The 16802-nt window shown below is 43.0% G+C and overlaps 2 protein-coding genes across 2 annotated transcripts in view; one reads left to right on the top strand and one right to left on the bottom strand.

Annotated features, from left to right (window-relative positions):
• LOC311102111 (succinate dehydrogenase [ubiquinone] cytochrome b small subunit B, mitochondrial-like) overlaps positions 1-11063 on the top strand; it is a 23680-nt gene extending 12617 nt beyond the window's left edge. Inside the window, exon 4 of the mRNA XM_084143342.1 lies at positions 9642-11063. Within this exon, the coding sequence (XP_083999468.1) occupies positions 9642-9807 (166 nt within the window). The 3' untranslated portion in view covers positions 9808-11063. The remainder of the gene's footprint in view (positions 1-9641) is intronic.
• LOC311102110 (interleukin-18-like) lies at positions 10910-16802 on the bottom strand. The gene is made up of 6 exons (XM_084143341.1): positions 16571-16802; positions 14248-14343; positions 14065-14076; positions 12783-12920; positions 11930-12078; positions 10910-11576 (listed from the first exon to the last, which is right to left on the bottom strand). The coding sequence occupies exons 2-6, from the start codon at positions 14339-14341 to the stop codon at positions 11340-11342; spliced, it is 630 nt and encodes a 209-aa protein (XP_083999467.1). The 5' UTR covers positions 14342-14343; positions 16571-16802; the 3' UTR covers positions 10910-11339.

Below are 16802 nucleotides of genomic sequence, written 5' to 3'. Positions count from 1 at the left end.
CCCTCCTGCAGCAAAGCAACCCCACAGCATGATGCTGCCACCCCCGTGCTTCATGGTTGGGATGGTGTTCTTCGGCTTGCAAGCATCCCCCTTTTTCCTCCAAACATAACGATGGTCATTATGGCCAAACATTTCTATTTTTGTTTCATCAGACCAGAGGACCTTTCTCCAAAAAGTACGATCTTTGTCCCCATGTGCAGTTGCAAGCCGTAGTCTGGCTTTTTTTATGGCGGTTTTGGAGTAGTGTCGTCTTCCTTGCTGAGTGGCCTTTCAGGTTATGTCGATATAGGACTCGTTTTACTGTGGATATACACTGCTAAAAAAAATTAAGGGAACAATAAAATAACACATCCTAGATCTGAATTATTGAAATAATCTTATTAAATACTTTTTTCTTTACATAGTTGAATGTGCTGACAACAAAATCACACAAAAATTATCAATGGAAATCAAATTGATCAACCCATGGAGGTCTGGATTTGGAGTCACCCTCAAAATTAAAGTGGAAAACCACACTACAGGCTGATCCAATTTTGATGTAATGTCCTTAAAACAAGTCAAAATTAGGCTCAGTAGTGTGTGTGGCCTCCACGTGCCTGTATGACCTCCCTACAACGCCTGGGCATGCTCCTGACGAGGTGGCGGATGGTCTCCTGAGGGATCTCCTCCCAGACCTGGACTAAAGCATCCACCAACTCCTGGACAGTCTGTGGTGCAACGTGGTGTTGGTGGATGGAGCGAGACATGATGTCCCAGATGTGCTCAATTGGATTCAGGTCTGGGGAACGGGCGGGCCAGTCCATAGCATCAATGCCTTCCTCTTGCAGGAACTGCTGACATACCCCAGCCACATGAGGTCTAGCATTGTCTTGCATTAGGAGGAACTCAGGGCCAACTGCACCAGCATATGGTCTCACAAGGGGTCTGAGGATCTCATCTCGGTACCTAATGGCAGTCAGGCTACCTCTGGCGAGCACATGGAGGGCTGTGCGGCCCCCCAAAGAAATGCCACCCCACACCATGACTGACCCACCGCCAAACCGGTCATGCTGGAGGATGTTGCAGGCAGCAGAACGTTCTCCACGGCGTCTCCAGACTCTGTCACGTCTGTCACGTGCTCAGTGTGAACCTGCTTTCATCTGTGAAGAGCACAGGGCGCCAGTGGTGAATTTGCTAATCTTGGTGTTCTCTGGCAAATGCCAAATGTCCTGCACGCACAACCCCCACCTGTGGACGTCGGGCCCTCATACCACCCTCATGGAGTCTGTTTCTGACCGTTTGAGCAGACACATGCACATTTGTGGCCTGCTGGAGGTCATTTTGCAGGGCTCTGGCAGTGCTCCTCCTTGCACAAAGGCGGAGGTAGCAGTCCTGCTGCTGGGTTGTTGCCCTCCAGGGCCTCCTCCACGTCTCCTGATGTACTGGCCTGTCTCCTGGTAGCGCCTCCATGCTCTGGACACTACGCTGACAGACACAGCAAACCTTCTTGCCACAGCTCGCATTGATGTGCCATCCTGAATGAGCTGCACTACCTGAGCCACTTGTGTGGGTTGTAGACTCCGTCTCATGCTACCACTAGAGTGGAAGCACCGCCAGCATTCAAAAGTGACCAAAACATCAGCCAGGAAGCATAGGAACTGAGAAGTGGTCTGTGGTCACCACATGCAAAACCAGTCCTTTATTGGGGGTGTCTTGCTAATTGCCTATAATTTCCACCTGTTGTCTATTCCATTTGCACAACAGCATGAGAAATGTATTGTCAATCAGTGTTGCTTCCTAAGTGGACAGTTTGATTTCACAGAAGTGTGATTGACTTTGAGTTACATTGTGTTGTTTAAGTGTTCCCTTTATTTTTTTGAGCAGTGTAGATACTTTTGTACCTGTTTCCTCCAGCATCTTCACAAGGTCCTTTGCTGTTGTTCTTGGATTGATTTGCACTTTTCGCACCAAAGTACGTTAATCTCTAGGAGACAGAACGCATCTCCTTCCTGAGCGGTATGACGGCTGTGTGGTCCCATGGTGTTTTTACTTGCGTACTATTGTTTGTACAGATGAACGTGGTACCTTCAGGCATTTTGAAATTCCTCCCAAGGATGAACCAGACTTGTGGAGGTCTACAATTCTTTTTCTGAGGTCTTGGCTGATTTCTTTTGATGTTCCCATGATTTCAAGCAAAGAGTCACTGAGTTTGAAGGTAGGCCTTGACATACATCCACAGGTACACCTCCAATTGACTCAAATGATGTCAATTAGCCTATCAGAAGCTTCTAAAGCCATGACATCATTTTCTGGAATTTTCCAAGCTGTTTAAAGGCACAGTCAACTTAGTGTTTGTAAACTTCTGACCCACTGGAATTGTGATACAGTGAAATAATCTGTCTGTAAAAAATTGTTGGAAAAATGACTTGTGTCATGCACAAAGTAGATGTCCTAACCGACTTGCTAAATTATAGACTGATCATTTCTTTGTCAGTGGGCAAACGTACAAAATCAGCAATGTATTTCATCCCCTGCTGATTTTGTACATTTGCCCACTGACAAAGACATAATCAGTCTATAATTTTAATGGTAGGTTTATTTGAACAGTGAGAGACAGAATAACAACAAAGAAATCCAGAAAAACGCATCTCAAAAATGTATTTTAATGAGGGAAATAAGTATTTGACCCCTCTGCAAAACATGACTTAGTACTTGGTGGCAAAACCCTTGTTGGCAATCAGAGGTCAGACATTTCTTGTAGTTGGCCACCAGGTTTGCACACATTTAAGGAAGGATTTTGTCCCACTCCTCTTTGCAGATCTTCTCCAAGTCATTAAGGTTTCGAGGCTGACGTTTGGCAACTCGAACCTTCAGCTCCCTCCACATATTTTCTATGGGATTAAGGTCTGGAGACAGGCTACTCCAGGACCTTAATGTGCTTCTTCTTGAGCCACTCCTTTGTTGCCTTGGCTGTGTGTTTTGGGTCATTGTCATGCTGGAATAACCATCCACGACCCATTTTCAATGCCCTGGCTGAAGGAAGGAGGTTCTCACCCAAGATTTGACGGTACATGGCCCCGTCCATTGTCCCTTGGATGCGGTGAAGTTGTCCTGTCCCCATAGCAGAAAAACACCCCCAATTTTTGGTCTCATCTGACCACAACACCTTCACCCAGTTCTCCTCTGAATCATTCAGATGTTAATTGGCAAACTTCAGATGGGCCTGTATATGTGCTTTCTTGAGCAGGGGGACCTTGCGGCCACTGCAGGATTTCAGTCCTTCACGGCTTAGTGTGTTAGCAATTGTTTTCTTGGTGGCTATGGTCCCAGCTGCCTTGAGATCATTGACAAGATCCTCCCGTGTAGTTCTGGGCTGATTCCTCACCGTTCTCATGATCATTGCAACTCCACGAGGTGAGATCTTGCATGGAGCCCCAGGCCGAGGGAGATTGACAGTTATTTTGTGTTTCTTCCATTTGCGAATAATCGCACCAACTGTTGTCTCCTTCTCACCAAGCTGCTTGGCGATGGTCTTGTAGCCCATTCCAGCCTTGTGTAGGTCTACAATCTTGTCCCTGATATCCTTGGAGAGCTCTTTGGTCTTGGCCATAGGTGGAGAGTTTGGAATCTGATTGATTGCTTCTGTGGACAGGTGTCTTTTATACAGGTAACAAACTGAGATTAGGAGCACTCCCTTTAAGACCTACCATTACAATTATAGACTGATCATTTCTTTGTCAGTGGGCAAACGTACAAAATCATCAGGGGATCAAATACTTTTTTCCCTCACTGTGTGTGTGTGTATATTTTTACATTTTAGTCATTTATCATTTAGCAGACGCTCTTATCCAGAGAGACTTACAGTTAGGAAGTGAGTGCATAATATTTTTCATTTTTCATACTGGCCCCCCGTGGGAATCGAACCCACAACCCTGGCGTTGCAAACGCCATGCTCTACCAACTGAGCTACACTTATGTATATGTATACATATATGTATGTGTATATTTATATGTGTGTGTGTATATGTGTGTATATGTATATGTGTGTGTATACATAAATGTATGTATATGTATATACATAAATGTATGTATATGTGTATGTATATACAGTGGGGAGAACAAGTATTTGATACACTGCCGATTTTGCAGGTTTTCCTACTTACAAAGCATGTAGAGGTCTGTAATTTTTATCATAGGTACACTTCAACTGTGAGAGACGGAATCTAAAACAAAAATCCAGAAAATCACACTATGATTTTTAAGTAATTAATTTGCATTTTATTGCATGACATAAGAATTTGATACATCAGAAAAGCAGAACTTAATATTTGGTACAGAAACCTTTGTTTGCAATTACAAAGATCATACGTTTCCTGTAGGTCTTGACCAGGTTTGCACACACTGCAGCAGGGATTTTGGCCCACTCCTCCATACAGACCTTCTCCAGATCCTTCAGGTTTTGGGGCTGTCGCTGGGCAGTACGGACTTTCAGCTCCCTCCAAAGATGTTCTATTGGGTTCAGGTCTGGAGACTGGCTAGGCCACTCCAGGACCTTGAGATGCTTCTTACGGAGCCACTCCTTAGTTGCCTTGGATGTGTGTTTCGGGTCGTTGTCATGCTGGAAGACCCAGCCACGACCCATCTTCAATGCTCTTACTGAGGGAAGGAGGTTGTTGGCCAAGATCTCGCGATACATGGCCCCATCCATCCTCTCCTCAATACGGTGCAGTCGTCCTGTCCCCTTTGCAGAAAAGCATCCCCAAAGAATGATGTTTCCACCTCCATGCTTCACGGTTGGGATGGTGTTCTTGGGGTTGTACTCATCCTTCTTCCTCCAAACACGGCGAGTGGAGTTTAGACCAAAAAGCTCTATTTTTGTCTCATCAGACCACATGACCTTCTCCCATTCCTCCTCTGGATCATCCAGATGGTCATTGGCAAACTTCAGACGGGTCTGGACATGCGCTTGCTTGAGCAGGGGTACCTTGCGTGCGCTGCAGGATTTTAATCCATGACGGCGTAGTGTGTTACTAATGGTTTTCTTTGAGACTGTGGTCCCAGCTCTCTTCAGGTCATTGACCAGGTCCTGTCGTGTAGTTCTGGGCTGATCCCTCACCTTCCTCATGATCATTGATGCCCCACTGTATGTATGTGTGTATATTTATATATATACTGCTCAAAAAAATAAAGGGAACACTTAAACAACACAATGTAACTCAAAGTCAATCACACTTCTGTGAAATCAAACTGTCCACTTAGAAAGCAACACTGATTGACAATACATTTCACATGCTGTTGTGCAAATGGAATAGACAACAGGTGGAAATTATAGGCAATTAGCAAGACACCCCCAATAAAGAAGTGGTTCTGCAGGTGGTGACCACAGACCACTTCTCAGTTCCTATGCTTCCTGGCTGATGTTTTGGTCACTTTTGAATGCTGGCAGTGCTTTCACTCTAGTGGTAGCATGAGACGGAGTCTACAACCCACACAAGTGGCTCAGGTAGTGCAGCTCGTCCAGGATGGCACATCAATGCGAGCTGTGGCAAGAAGGTTTGCTGTGTCTGTCAGCGTAGTGTCCAGAGCATGGAGGCGCTACCAGGAGACAGGCCAGTACATCAGGAGACGTGGAGGAGGCCGTAGGAGGGCAACAACCCAGCAGCAGGACTGCTACCTCCGCCTTTGTGCAAGGAGGAGCAGGAGGAGCACTGCCAGAGCCCTGCAAAATGACCTCCAGCAGGCCACAAATGTGCATGTGTCTGCTCAAACGGTCAGAAACAGACTCCATGAGGGTGGTATGAGGGCCCGACGTCCACAGGTGGGGGTTGTGCTTACAGCCCAACACCATGCAGGACGTTTGGCATTTGCCAGAGAACACCAAGATTGGCAAATTCGCCACTGGCGCCCTGTGCTCTTCACAGATGAAAGCAGGTTCACACTGAGCACATGTGACAGACGTGACAGAGTCTGGAGACGCCGTGGAGAACGTTCTGCTGCCTGCAACATTCTCCAGCATGACCGGTTTGGCGGTGGGTCAGTCATGGTGTGGGGTGGCATTTCTTTGGGGGGCCGCATAGCCCTCCATGTGCTCGCCAGAGGTAGCCTGACTGCCATTAGGTACCGAGATGAGATCCTCAGACCCCTTGTAAGACCATATGCTGGTGCGATTGGCCCTGGGTTCCTCCTAATGCAAGACCTCATGTGGCTGGAGTGTGTCAGCAGTTCCTGCAAGAGGAAGGCATTGATGCTATGGACTGGCCCGCCCGTTCCCCAGACCTGAATCCAATTGAGCACATCTGGGACATCATGTCTCGCTCCATCCACCAACGCCACGTTGCACCACAGACTGTCCAGGAGTTGGCGGATGCTTTAGTCCAGGTCTGGGAGGAGATCCCTCAGGAGACCATCCGCCACCTAGTCAGGAGCATGCCCAGGCGTTGTAGGGAGGTCATACAGGCACGTGGAGGCCACACACACTACTGAGCCTAATTTTGACTTGTTTTAAGGACATTACATCAAAGTTGGATCAGCCTGTAGTGTGGTTTTCCACTTTAATTTTGAGGGTGACTCCAAATCCAGACCTCCATGGGTTGATAAATTTGATTTCCATTGATAATTTTTGTGTGATTTTGTTGTCAGCACATTCAACTATGTAAAGAAAAAAGTAATTAAGATTATTTCATTCATTCAGATCTAGGATGTGTTGTTTAAGTGTTCCCTTAATTTTTTTGAGCAGTGTAAGTACAGTGGGGGAAAATAGTATTTAGTCAGCCACCAATTGTGCAAGTTCTCCCACTTAAAAAGATGAGAGAGGCCTGTAATTTTTCATCATAGGTACATGTCAACTATGACAGACAAAATGAGGAAAAAAATCCAGAAAATCACATTGTAGGATTTTTAATGAATTTATTTGCAAATTATGGTGGAAAATAAGTATTTGGTCAATAACAAACATTTCTCAATACTTTGTTATATACCCTTTGTTGGCAATGACACAGGTCAAACGTTTTCTGTAAGTCTTCACAAGGTTTTCACACACTGTTGCTGGTATTTTGGCCCATTCCTCCATGCAGATCTCCTCTAGAGCAGTGATGTTTTGGGGCTGTCGCTGGGCAACACAGACTTTCAACTCCCTTCAAAGATTTTCTATGGGGTTGAGATCTGGAGACTGGCTAGGCCACTCCAGGACCTTGAAATGCTTCTTACGAAGCCACTCCTTCGTTGCCCGGGCGGTGTGTTTGGGATCATTGTCATGCTGAAAGACCCAGCCACGTTTCATCTTCAATGCCCTTGCTGATGGAAGGAGGTTTTCACTCAAAATCTCACGATACATGGCCCCATTCATTCTTTCCTTTACACGGATCAGTCGTCCTGGTCCCTTTGCAGAAAAACAGCCTCAAAGCATGATGTTTCCACCCCCATGCTTCACAGTAGGTATGGTGTTCTTTGGATGCAACTCAGCATTCTTTGTCCTCCAAACACGACGAGTTGAGTTTTTACCAAAAAGTTATATTTCGGTTTCATCTGACCATATGACATTCTCCCAATCCTCTTCTGGATCATCCAAATGCACTCTAGCAAACTTCAGACGGGCCTGGACATGTACTGGCTTAAGCAGGGGGACACGTCTTGCACTGCAGGATTTGAGTCCCTGGCGGCGTAGTGTGTTACTGATGGTAGGCTTTGTTACTTTGGTCCCAGCTCTCTGCAGGTCATTCACTAGGTCCCCCCGTGTGGTTCTGGGATTTTTGCTCACCGTTCTTGTTATCATTTTGACCCCACGGGGTGAGATCTTGCGTGGAGCCCCAGATCGAGGGAGATTATCGGTGGTCTTGTATGTCTTCCATTTCCTAATAATTGCTCCCACAGTTGATTTCTTCAAACCAAGCTGCTTACCTATTGCAGATTCAGTCTTCCCAGCCTGGTGCAGGTCTACAATTTTGTTTCTGGTGTCCTTTGACAGCTCTTTTGTCTTGGCCATAGTGGAGTTTGGAGTGTGACTGTTTGAGGTTGTGGACAGGTGTCTTTTATACTGATAACAAGTTCAAACAGGTGCCATTAATACAGGTAACGAGTGGAGGACAGAGGAGCCTCTTAAAGAAGAAGTTACAGGTCTGTGAGAGCCAGAAATCTTGCTTGTTTGTAGGTGACCAAATACTTATTTTCCACCATAATTTGCAAATAAATTCATTAAAACTCCTACAATGTGATTTTCTGGAGAGAAAAAAATCTCAATTTGTCTGTCATAGTTGACGTGTACCTATGATGAAAATTACAGGCCTCTCATCTTTTTAAGTGGGAGAACTTGCACAATTGGTGGCTGACTAAATACTTTTTTCCCCCACTGTGTAATATATATATATATATATATATATATATATATATATATATATATATATATATATACACACACACAATGCTATGAAAAAGTATTTGCCCCCTTTCTAATTTTCTCTACTTTTGCATATTTGTGATACTGAATTATCTGATCTTCAACCAAAACCTAATATTAGATAAAGGGAACATAAGTGAACAAATAACACAACAATTACATATTTATTTCTTTTATTTCATAAACAAAGTTATGCAACACCCAATTCCCCTGTGTGAAAAAGTAATTGCCCCATAACACTCAATAACTGGGTGTGCCACCTTTAGCTGCAATGACTCCAACCAAATGCTTCTTGTAGTTGTTGATCGTAGTTGTTGATCAGTCTCTCACATTGCTGTAGAGGAATTTTGGCCCACTCTTCCATGCAGAACTGCTTTAACTCAGTGACGTGTGGGTTTTCAAGCATGAACTGCTCGTTTCAAGTCCTGCCACAACATCTCAATTGGGATTAGGTCTGGACTTTGACTAGGCCATTACAAAACTTCAAATTTGTTGCTTTTTAGCAATTTTCATGTAGACTTGATTGTGTGTTTTGGATCATTGTCTTGCTGCATGACCCAGCTACGCTTCAGCTTCAGCTCACAGACGGATGGTCTGACATTCTCCTGTAGAATTCTGATACTGAGCAGAATTCATGGTTCCTTCTATTAAGGCAAGTCGTCCAGGTCCTGAGGCAGCAAAGCATCCCCAAACCATCACACCACCACCACCATGCTTGACCTTTGGTATGATGTTCTTACTGTGGAATGCAGTGTTTGGTTTTCGCCAGGCATAATGGGACCCATCTCGTCCAATAAGTTGACTCAAGTTTGCCAAAAAGCACCTGGATGATCATCAAGACTCTTGGAAGAACGTTCTATGGACAGATTCAAAAGTATAACTTTTTGGACGACATGGTTCTAGTAATGCCTGGCGAAAACCAAACTCTGCATTCCACAGCTGGCACAACCAGTTATTGAGTGTAAGGGGACAATTACTTTTTCACACAGCGGAACTGGGTGTTGCATAACTTTGTTCATTAAATAAATATGTAATTGTTATTTGTTCACTTATGTTCCCTTTATCTAATATTAGGTTTTGGTTGAAGATCTGATAATTCAGTATCACAAAAATGCAAAAGTAGAGAAAATTTGAAAGGGGGTAAATACTTTTTCATAGCACTATATATATATTTAAAAAATGTTTTTTCTTGCACTACATCACTGGCTATTACGTAATATTGTGGTTTTAAGCAGTCTCATACATTTCTTGTATTGTCTTCTCTCTCCAGGGGGATTGGACAAGTCTTAACGGACTACGTCCACGGAGAACCGAAGATCAAGATGGCCAACGCAGGCCTCTTCCTGTTGTCGACTGTCACCTTTGCCGGTCTCTGCTACTTCAACTACAACGATGTAGGCATTTGCAAAGCGGTGGCCCTCTTATGGAGCAAATGAATGGATTGAGGTTTGGGATGGGTGGCGTGGGCACTGGGACATCAGCCATCTTGTTCTGGTATGATTGTAAACATTCAAGGGATTATATGTACATTTCTATAAATATATAATTTCACAATATTACTGTGATTCACAAGTGTTGTAATTCATGTTGAGTCAGGCTTTTTGGGGGATGGGGAAAGAAATGTACTTTTTTTTTGCAAGTTCTGGAGGTTTGTGTTGGCATGTTAATGATCTGCTCCTGTTGATTTATGTTAACAAACTGCTAATAATCCAAACACTTGTGTAATGCTTATTATCTGAGGAAGTATCGACAGTGATTTACATATATTTTACCTGAATTTCAGATCCAGTATGGCAAATTACTTCTCATCTCTTCTGGACTAACTGAATTTATTATGTAGACATTGCATTCTTATTTGTGGGATGATTGTGGTATGTTTCGTGTCCGTCACCAGTCTAAATACCAGCTAGTGCCCTTCAAGACCATTGCAGTCAGCTTAGTGCCACACATTTAGTCTGTTTGAACTTGCTGGTCTGGTTTGATTGACAAGAGCAAATGGGTGTATTTGGGTTTATACTGGCAGTATTTAAACCCCATAGCCATACTGTTCTTGAATTCAGTGGTCTGTTCAGAAGGTGTGCGACGTTATAGAACGTTCAGATAGATATGCATTTTGTAGAACTGATATGATTTGTCATGTGGAAACGGCTTCACCGCAGCTCTATTCATTAAATGTCTAACTGCAACGTTCTGAACATTTCACCTCACTGAGCACATCCCAGGTTGAGCATGTAGAAGAGTAGCCATTCTGATCTGTACACCATTGCGCTTCCTCCTGTACCAGTCCTGTGTAAGTTATCAGTCAATAATATCCTATGACAATATCCTGGTTTGGAATAATGTGCATATTTACTTTCTTAGCTGTGCCTGGCATCATACTCTTGCTTGAGTATTTAACATTGTACACTGGATTATTTTGTTGGCAGGAATTTAACTTTCCATTTATCTGATCAAGTGTATGTATGAACAGCTTCTAAGCATCAACAAGTACAGCTGGCATCATATGAAGTCAAGTCAACACAGAGGGTGCACGCACTTGGTCAAAATGGCAGAGCTTTATTTTTGTACTGTTGGGAGTGTCGGCAGAAACAAGTAGGAGTTGTCCGTGTTAAATCTAAGAAAGGTATAGGTCTTTGTCCTCATATTACTCGTATATAAATGTCTAAAAGCTTAAATGGCTTTGGAAATTCAACTGTGTTTTGTCTGTTTATTAGGTCTCGTCGATTAATACATCACCAATCCGTTCGGTCAGATTGTTACCCGCAAATTAGCTTTGGGAAGAATAAAGTGGATATTATGGATTGTTTGCGACAAGATTACGGATAAAAAATCAGTTTAATATAGAGCATATACAATGATGATCAGATACAGGATGGTAGACTACAAACTTAGAAAAAGTGTCAGGTTTTGAGCAAGTGGATTATTCATTAACATTTTCCTCAGTCATTAACAAAAGCACCATAAAACTCTATGTCATATTCTCAGGATTTTGTAAGGCCATACAACACCTCTCATCCACAACATCTTCAAGCACCTCCCTGAGGATTAACTTCATGGGCTCTTCATCTGATCCAGCCTCAAAGCTCAAGTACCACCCACTCCACAGCGATGACTTAAATCTGTACATAGATGTACCAGGAATTACTTCCATGAAGAACACAGCCTCATGTTGTGAGCAGAGAATTTGGTCAGGCAAAGGTTGCTCCTGGGGGAAAATAGGGGAGGGGTTGGTTACCTTTGTCTTGTCAGTGTGAAGTGTGTTTGTGCAAACAGCTGGTAAGAAGGTAATAATCACACCTGGGTCATGTTCAGTAGGGAGAAACTGAAATGGGGATGTACTTCCTGATCTTGTCTCATAAGGAGAACACCGATTTCTGTTTTTCTTGAACAACTGCTGAACCTGACCCAGTTGTCAACCCAAACTAAGGCTAAAGGGACTGTTCAGAGTGTGTCTATTGCTTTGTGGGAAGTTCAGCTGTAAAATGTTGTGAAATAAAGCCATACATTACATGTAATATAGATGTAAGCACTGTTAATTTCAACAAAATGTATGCTTACCAGTGGTTTGGCAGAAACTTCTTTTTTGTTCCCATTATTCTTGCAGCACACCAGATAAGTTTTCTTACAATGTGATGTCACAGAGAGAGTAACAGCACATCCTCTGGGGTCATTGTTTCTATATACTTGGATATTGAACCGGCAATCTTCTAGAAACCAGAGAACAACAAAATATGCATTCAACAGAGGGAAATATGTCTTGCAGCAATGTGCTTAAAGTACTTTTGCATGTTTTTGTCATATGGATGTCACATGATCTTCCCTGATGCATGGGGTTGTGATATGCAGCAGGTGCATCAGTAGCCTAATCTCTGTACCATACTTTGAGGGCCGGTTTACTGGACACAGACTCAGGGGTTAAAGGCCAAAAAAATCCCATGACTTAAACTTAGAGGTAGACTCAGCAAAATGACGTTGCCACGAGCAACACCACAGATTTGAAATGAGCAAGATTCAAGACTTCACTCTCACAGTGACACAGAATCTGCGCACGTGCACAGGTTCGCTTCACGCTGTTACAGCGTGGTAGCCACCGGACCAAAACAGCAGAGAAGTTGAGCCTCGCACTTCAACGCTCTTAGTTGTTGTGGAAATTGCCCCACAATGCTGTTTACTTTCTGCATCTAAGTCATATCGCTGTCTACCTTTAAGTCGATCTCAGATCGATTGTCTGTGGAGCCAAGTTAACCTCCCCTTTCATGTAAAAAAAGTCATGACCATCATGCTTTTAGGGAAAGAGGATCATTTTGTACATGTATTAAACTGTGAGTTTGGCCAATTCCATATGACAGAAATCCTTCACAGTGACAGATAAGTTGAACCCCTGCAAACTGGGTTCACTAGGTACATTTACCTGCTTTGCATTGCTCCTTATTCTGCTCTTTGAACTTGAGACATTGTTCATCTACAACCAGGAATCGGTTGTTCTTGATTTGGATCATTCTTTGGTAGCATTTATTAGTCTCTTTTTTAAAATCATCCGACTCTAAATCTGCAGAAGAGGAGGGAATGTGTGAACACAACAACAAAAACATTTGACTGATATACACAGAGTATACAAAACAGACTGACCAGGTGAATCCAGGTGAAAGCTATGATCCCTTATTGATGTCACTTGTTAAATCTACTTAAATCAGTGTAGATGAAGAGGAGGAGACAGGTTAAAGAAGGTAAGCCTTGAGACATGGATTGTGTATGTGTGCCATTCAGAGGGTGAATGGGCAAGACAAAATATTTAAGTGCCTTTGAACAGGGTATGGTAGTAGGTGCCAGGCGCACCGGTTTGTGTCAAGAACTGCAACACTGCTGGGTTTTTCACGCTCAACAGTTTCCCGTGTGTATTAAGAATGGTCCACCACCCAAAGGACATCCAGCCGACTTAACACAACTGTGGGAAGCATTGGAGTCAGCATCCCTGTGGAACGCTTTCGACACCTTGTAGAGTCCATGCCCAGACGAATTGAGGCTGTTCTGAGGGCAAAAGGGGGGGTGCAACTCAATATTAGGAAGGTGTTCAGTGTACATGTTTTAAAGTAACTGTCCAGTGTTTCCAGATTTCTTTGAAATATGACCTATAATTAATTACAATATGAGTTAAATAGTTTTCCTTCCAAATAATAGTAATTAAGTATGTTAAAAAGCAGCTTATCCGTGTTGGAATGGTGTGGGCGTACACCAACAACAGAATGGTGTGGGCGTATACTGGTTTTCAGGAGGATGACATCAGAGAGGAAGAGGCTAAGCGAGAGGATCCACTCCCGCCAAAATCTGTCCACGTGGGAATACAGCGATAAGCAGACCAGTAAGCAGACCGACTGCCTTCCCGCCTTGATAACTCCCATTGTTAGGGCGGACACAAGACCATCTCATCATTATATACAGCATCTGTGATGGCATCATCCTCTATGAGGAAATAGCAAGCATCTTGAAGTGTTTTTTCTCCAATTTATGCTTTGGCCACAAACACGAGTATAGGATGAGTCAACAACATTATTTGGGTATGAGTTAACAGAATGTGAGATTTTCACTGGACAGTTACTTTAACATTCTATTATTTCAGCTGGATCTAAATAGCACATGGTCTAGGTAAGACATCTACATGACTTATAATAGTAATTGTAAGAAATGTATATTACCTTCATTTTCGACTTTACAGGGAATCAGTCCATACAGATAACATGAAGAAAACACAAAGACAAGGAGCTGAGGGTGAAATCTCTGTCTGACAAACTTTGAACATAATTCACATTTAAATCGATAGTTTACACGTGTGGATATAAAAAACAAAGTTCAGTCAACCTTTTAAAGCACCACCTTACCTTGAAAAAATATGTCCTCCTTGTCTACTGTCGCAAACTCAACACACTTACAGTCGGAGCTGCTTGCCATCTTCTCAGAATCAAGCTTGAACATCACTAGAGGCAAAAATATGTTATTAGGCCTATATTTATGACAAATATTGTCATACATGTATTTATCCACTCACTGACCATTTGCCCTTCATCTATATTGATCTATAAGTAGGCTAGTTAAATAGCCTACTCAAGTAGCCTTCAAAATACTATAATATAGCTTATATAATTTACATTTAATAAAACACTACTAATTAGAATAGCCTCTACTCATACCAATGCAGATGTTGGTCTGAGGATTTTCTTTCAAACACCATAGTGTGGGGATCTATTTTCTTACAACTAGATGTGATGCCTAGCTTAGAAAGAATACATTAATGATTAAACATAATAGGTTTGTGCTGTACTGATATAGATTGTTTAACATAACAAGCTGTGATTAATGTGAGGAACCGTTAGGGGGTAGGCTGAGACAGACTTGTGACTCACATACACACACACTGCCTCTTTGTTAAACCGCTCAAGGACAAAGTACTGCAACATGAAGAAGAAAACTGTGTCTGGGGTTGCTGACTCGAGACAAGTTGTGAAGATAACAACTAATGCCTGGCAACAGTGAAGCGCCAAGGGTCTGGGACCAGCCTGTGCGCCATCGATAGGCTGGGTAAGTTTAAACCACGCCCAGCCTCTATCCTGACAGGCCCAGCCGGGAGCGGGAACTATCTCAGTCAGAGTATTTAAAGAAGAACTTATAACAATGGCTCAGTTCTCTGTCTGCCCTGCGTGGTTTTTCAGTGGGCCCGTATATACGAACATCATATTTAGAAAGAAAAGAAAAGAAAATGCCATTTAGCAGACGCTTTTATCCAAAGCGACTTACAGTCATGCGTGCATACATATTTTTTTTTGTGTGTATTTACCAATTCAAGTGTTTACATTAATTAAAATAGTAGTCTATTTTAGAAGACGTGTATTGACCTCTTTTTGTTCCTATACCAGATTTGAATTGACGCAACTTAACAATAGGGAGACATTTAACTTGATTATGCCATGAATGGAGCTGCACTGTGTATACAAAACATTAGGAACACCTGCCCTTTCGATGACAAAGACTGACCAGGTGGGAGGGCTGGGTGCAACTCAATATCAGGAAGGTGTTCCTAATGTTTTGTACACTGTGTAATCACCATTCTTGGACTATGGTTAATGCTATCGGGATCCTTGGGACGTCCCTACCCTAAACCCTAACGAACCTTAACCCCTACATGTATCTTAACCCTTACCTAACCCTTAACTATTTTAAATGTAAACTTCAAATGAGGTAGGGATGTCCCAAGGGTCCCAGATTGCAAGGACCCTAGATCTATCCCCATTCCAGAACTAGCTCTATCATCTTTGATCCATCATCAAGTTCCATTGGCAGATAGTCCTCCTATCATACACATAGCCCTACTTTTAGGGATAGGAGTACGCTGCACGAGTTGCGCCCGCGAGGTGAAACATCATAAAAAGGTCGATAAGTCAACTCAGAGAACAGAACCCAACATGTTCATAAAACACTCATATTATTGTCATTATCGTTGAATCAATGTACAACAAATGTCTTAATAAAACTACCCAATTGGCCTACTCTCAGGCTACATGTGTTTTTTCCCCACACGTGTTTAATGCACGGCGCTTGTAACGCCAAGGTAGTGGGTTCGATCCCCGGGACCACCCATACACAAAAAAATGTATGCACGCATGACTGTAAGTCGCTTTAAATAAAAGCGTCTGCTAAATGGCATATTATTATATTATATTATATAATGCCGTGTTCAAAACAACTGGGAGCTCCGAACTTGAAACTCGGAAATCTCCGACTTCAGTGCGTTTAAAACATCTGGGAACTCGGAATAAAACCGGCTCCGACTGGGGAAAAAATCGATTTCAACAATCATCCATCTGGGAATTCCTACTCTGGAACTCGGTCGCTCCGACTTTCCGACCTGAAGATCACGATTTGACCTCATATTTTTCCGAGTTCCCAGTTGTTTTGAATGTGGCATAAATGCCGGCAGGTAGGGAGGGTACAACCAGGAAGTGGCTTTAATCATAAACCATTTAGATGGTCAACTCTACAGTATGTGGTCCTTTGTAGCTCAATTGGTAGAGCATGGCGCTTGTAACGCCAGGGTAGTGGTTTCGATGTATGCACACATGACTGTAAGTCGCTCTGGATAAGAGCGTCTGCTAAATGACTAAAATGTAAAAAATGTATTCCTAAAGATGAAGTGTGGCTATATCTTACCTCGGAAATGTAGCCTTCTGTAGTCTATTCAGCCACGCCTTGAATTTAGAAAAGGTTTCTTAAATCTGTTATTAATCTTCCCGGAGATAGTTTGTACCGACAGATGTAACGTCACTCGGTCGCATTGTTGCTAAACCCAATTTATGCTTGAACCAAAATGATCCGGAGGCTGCATATGGAAGGAGTGATGAAATCGCAGCGCCTCTTGTGCAGCATTATGGTGACATGCAGT

The sequence above is a fragment of the Coregonus lavaretus genome (assembly GCF_964263955.1).
Source record: "Coregonus lavaretus genome assembly, chromosome: 26".
NCBI lineage: Eukaryota > Metazoa > Chordata > Actinopteri > Salmoniformes > Salmonidae > Coregonus > Coregonus lavaretus.
The sequence above is the reverse complement of the archived record's forward strand: the minus strand, read 5'-3'. Positions and strand labels throughout refer to the sequence as shown.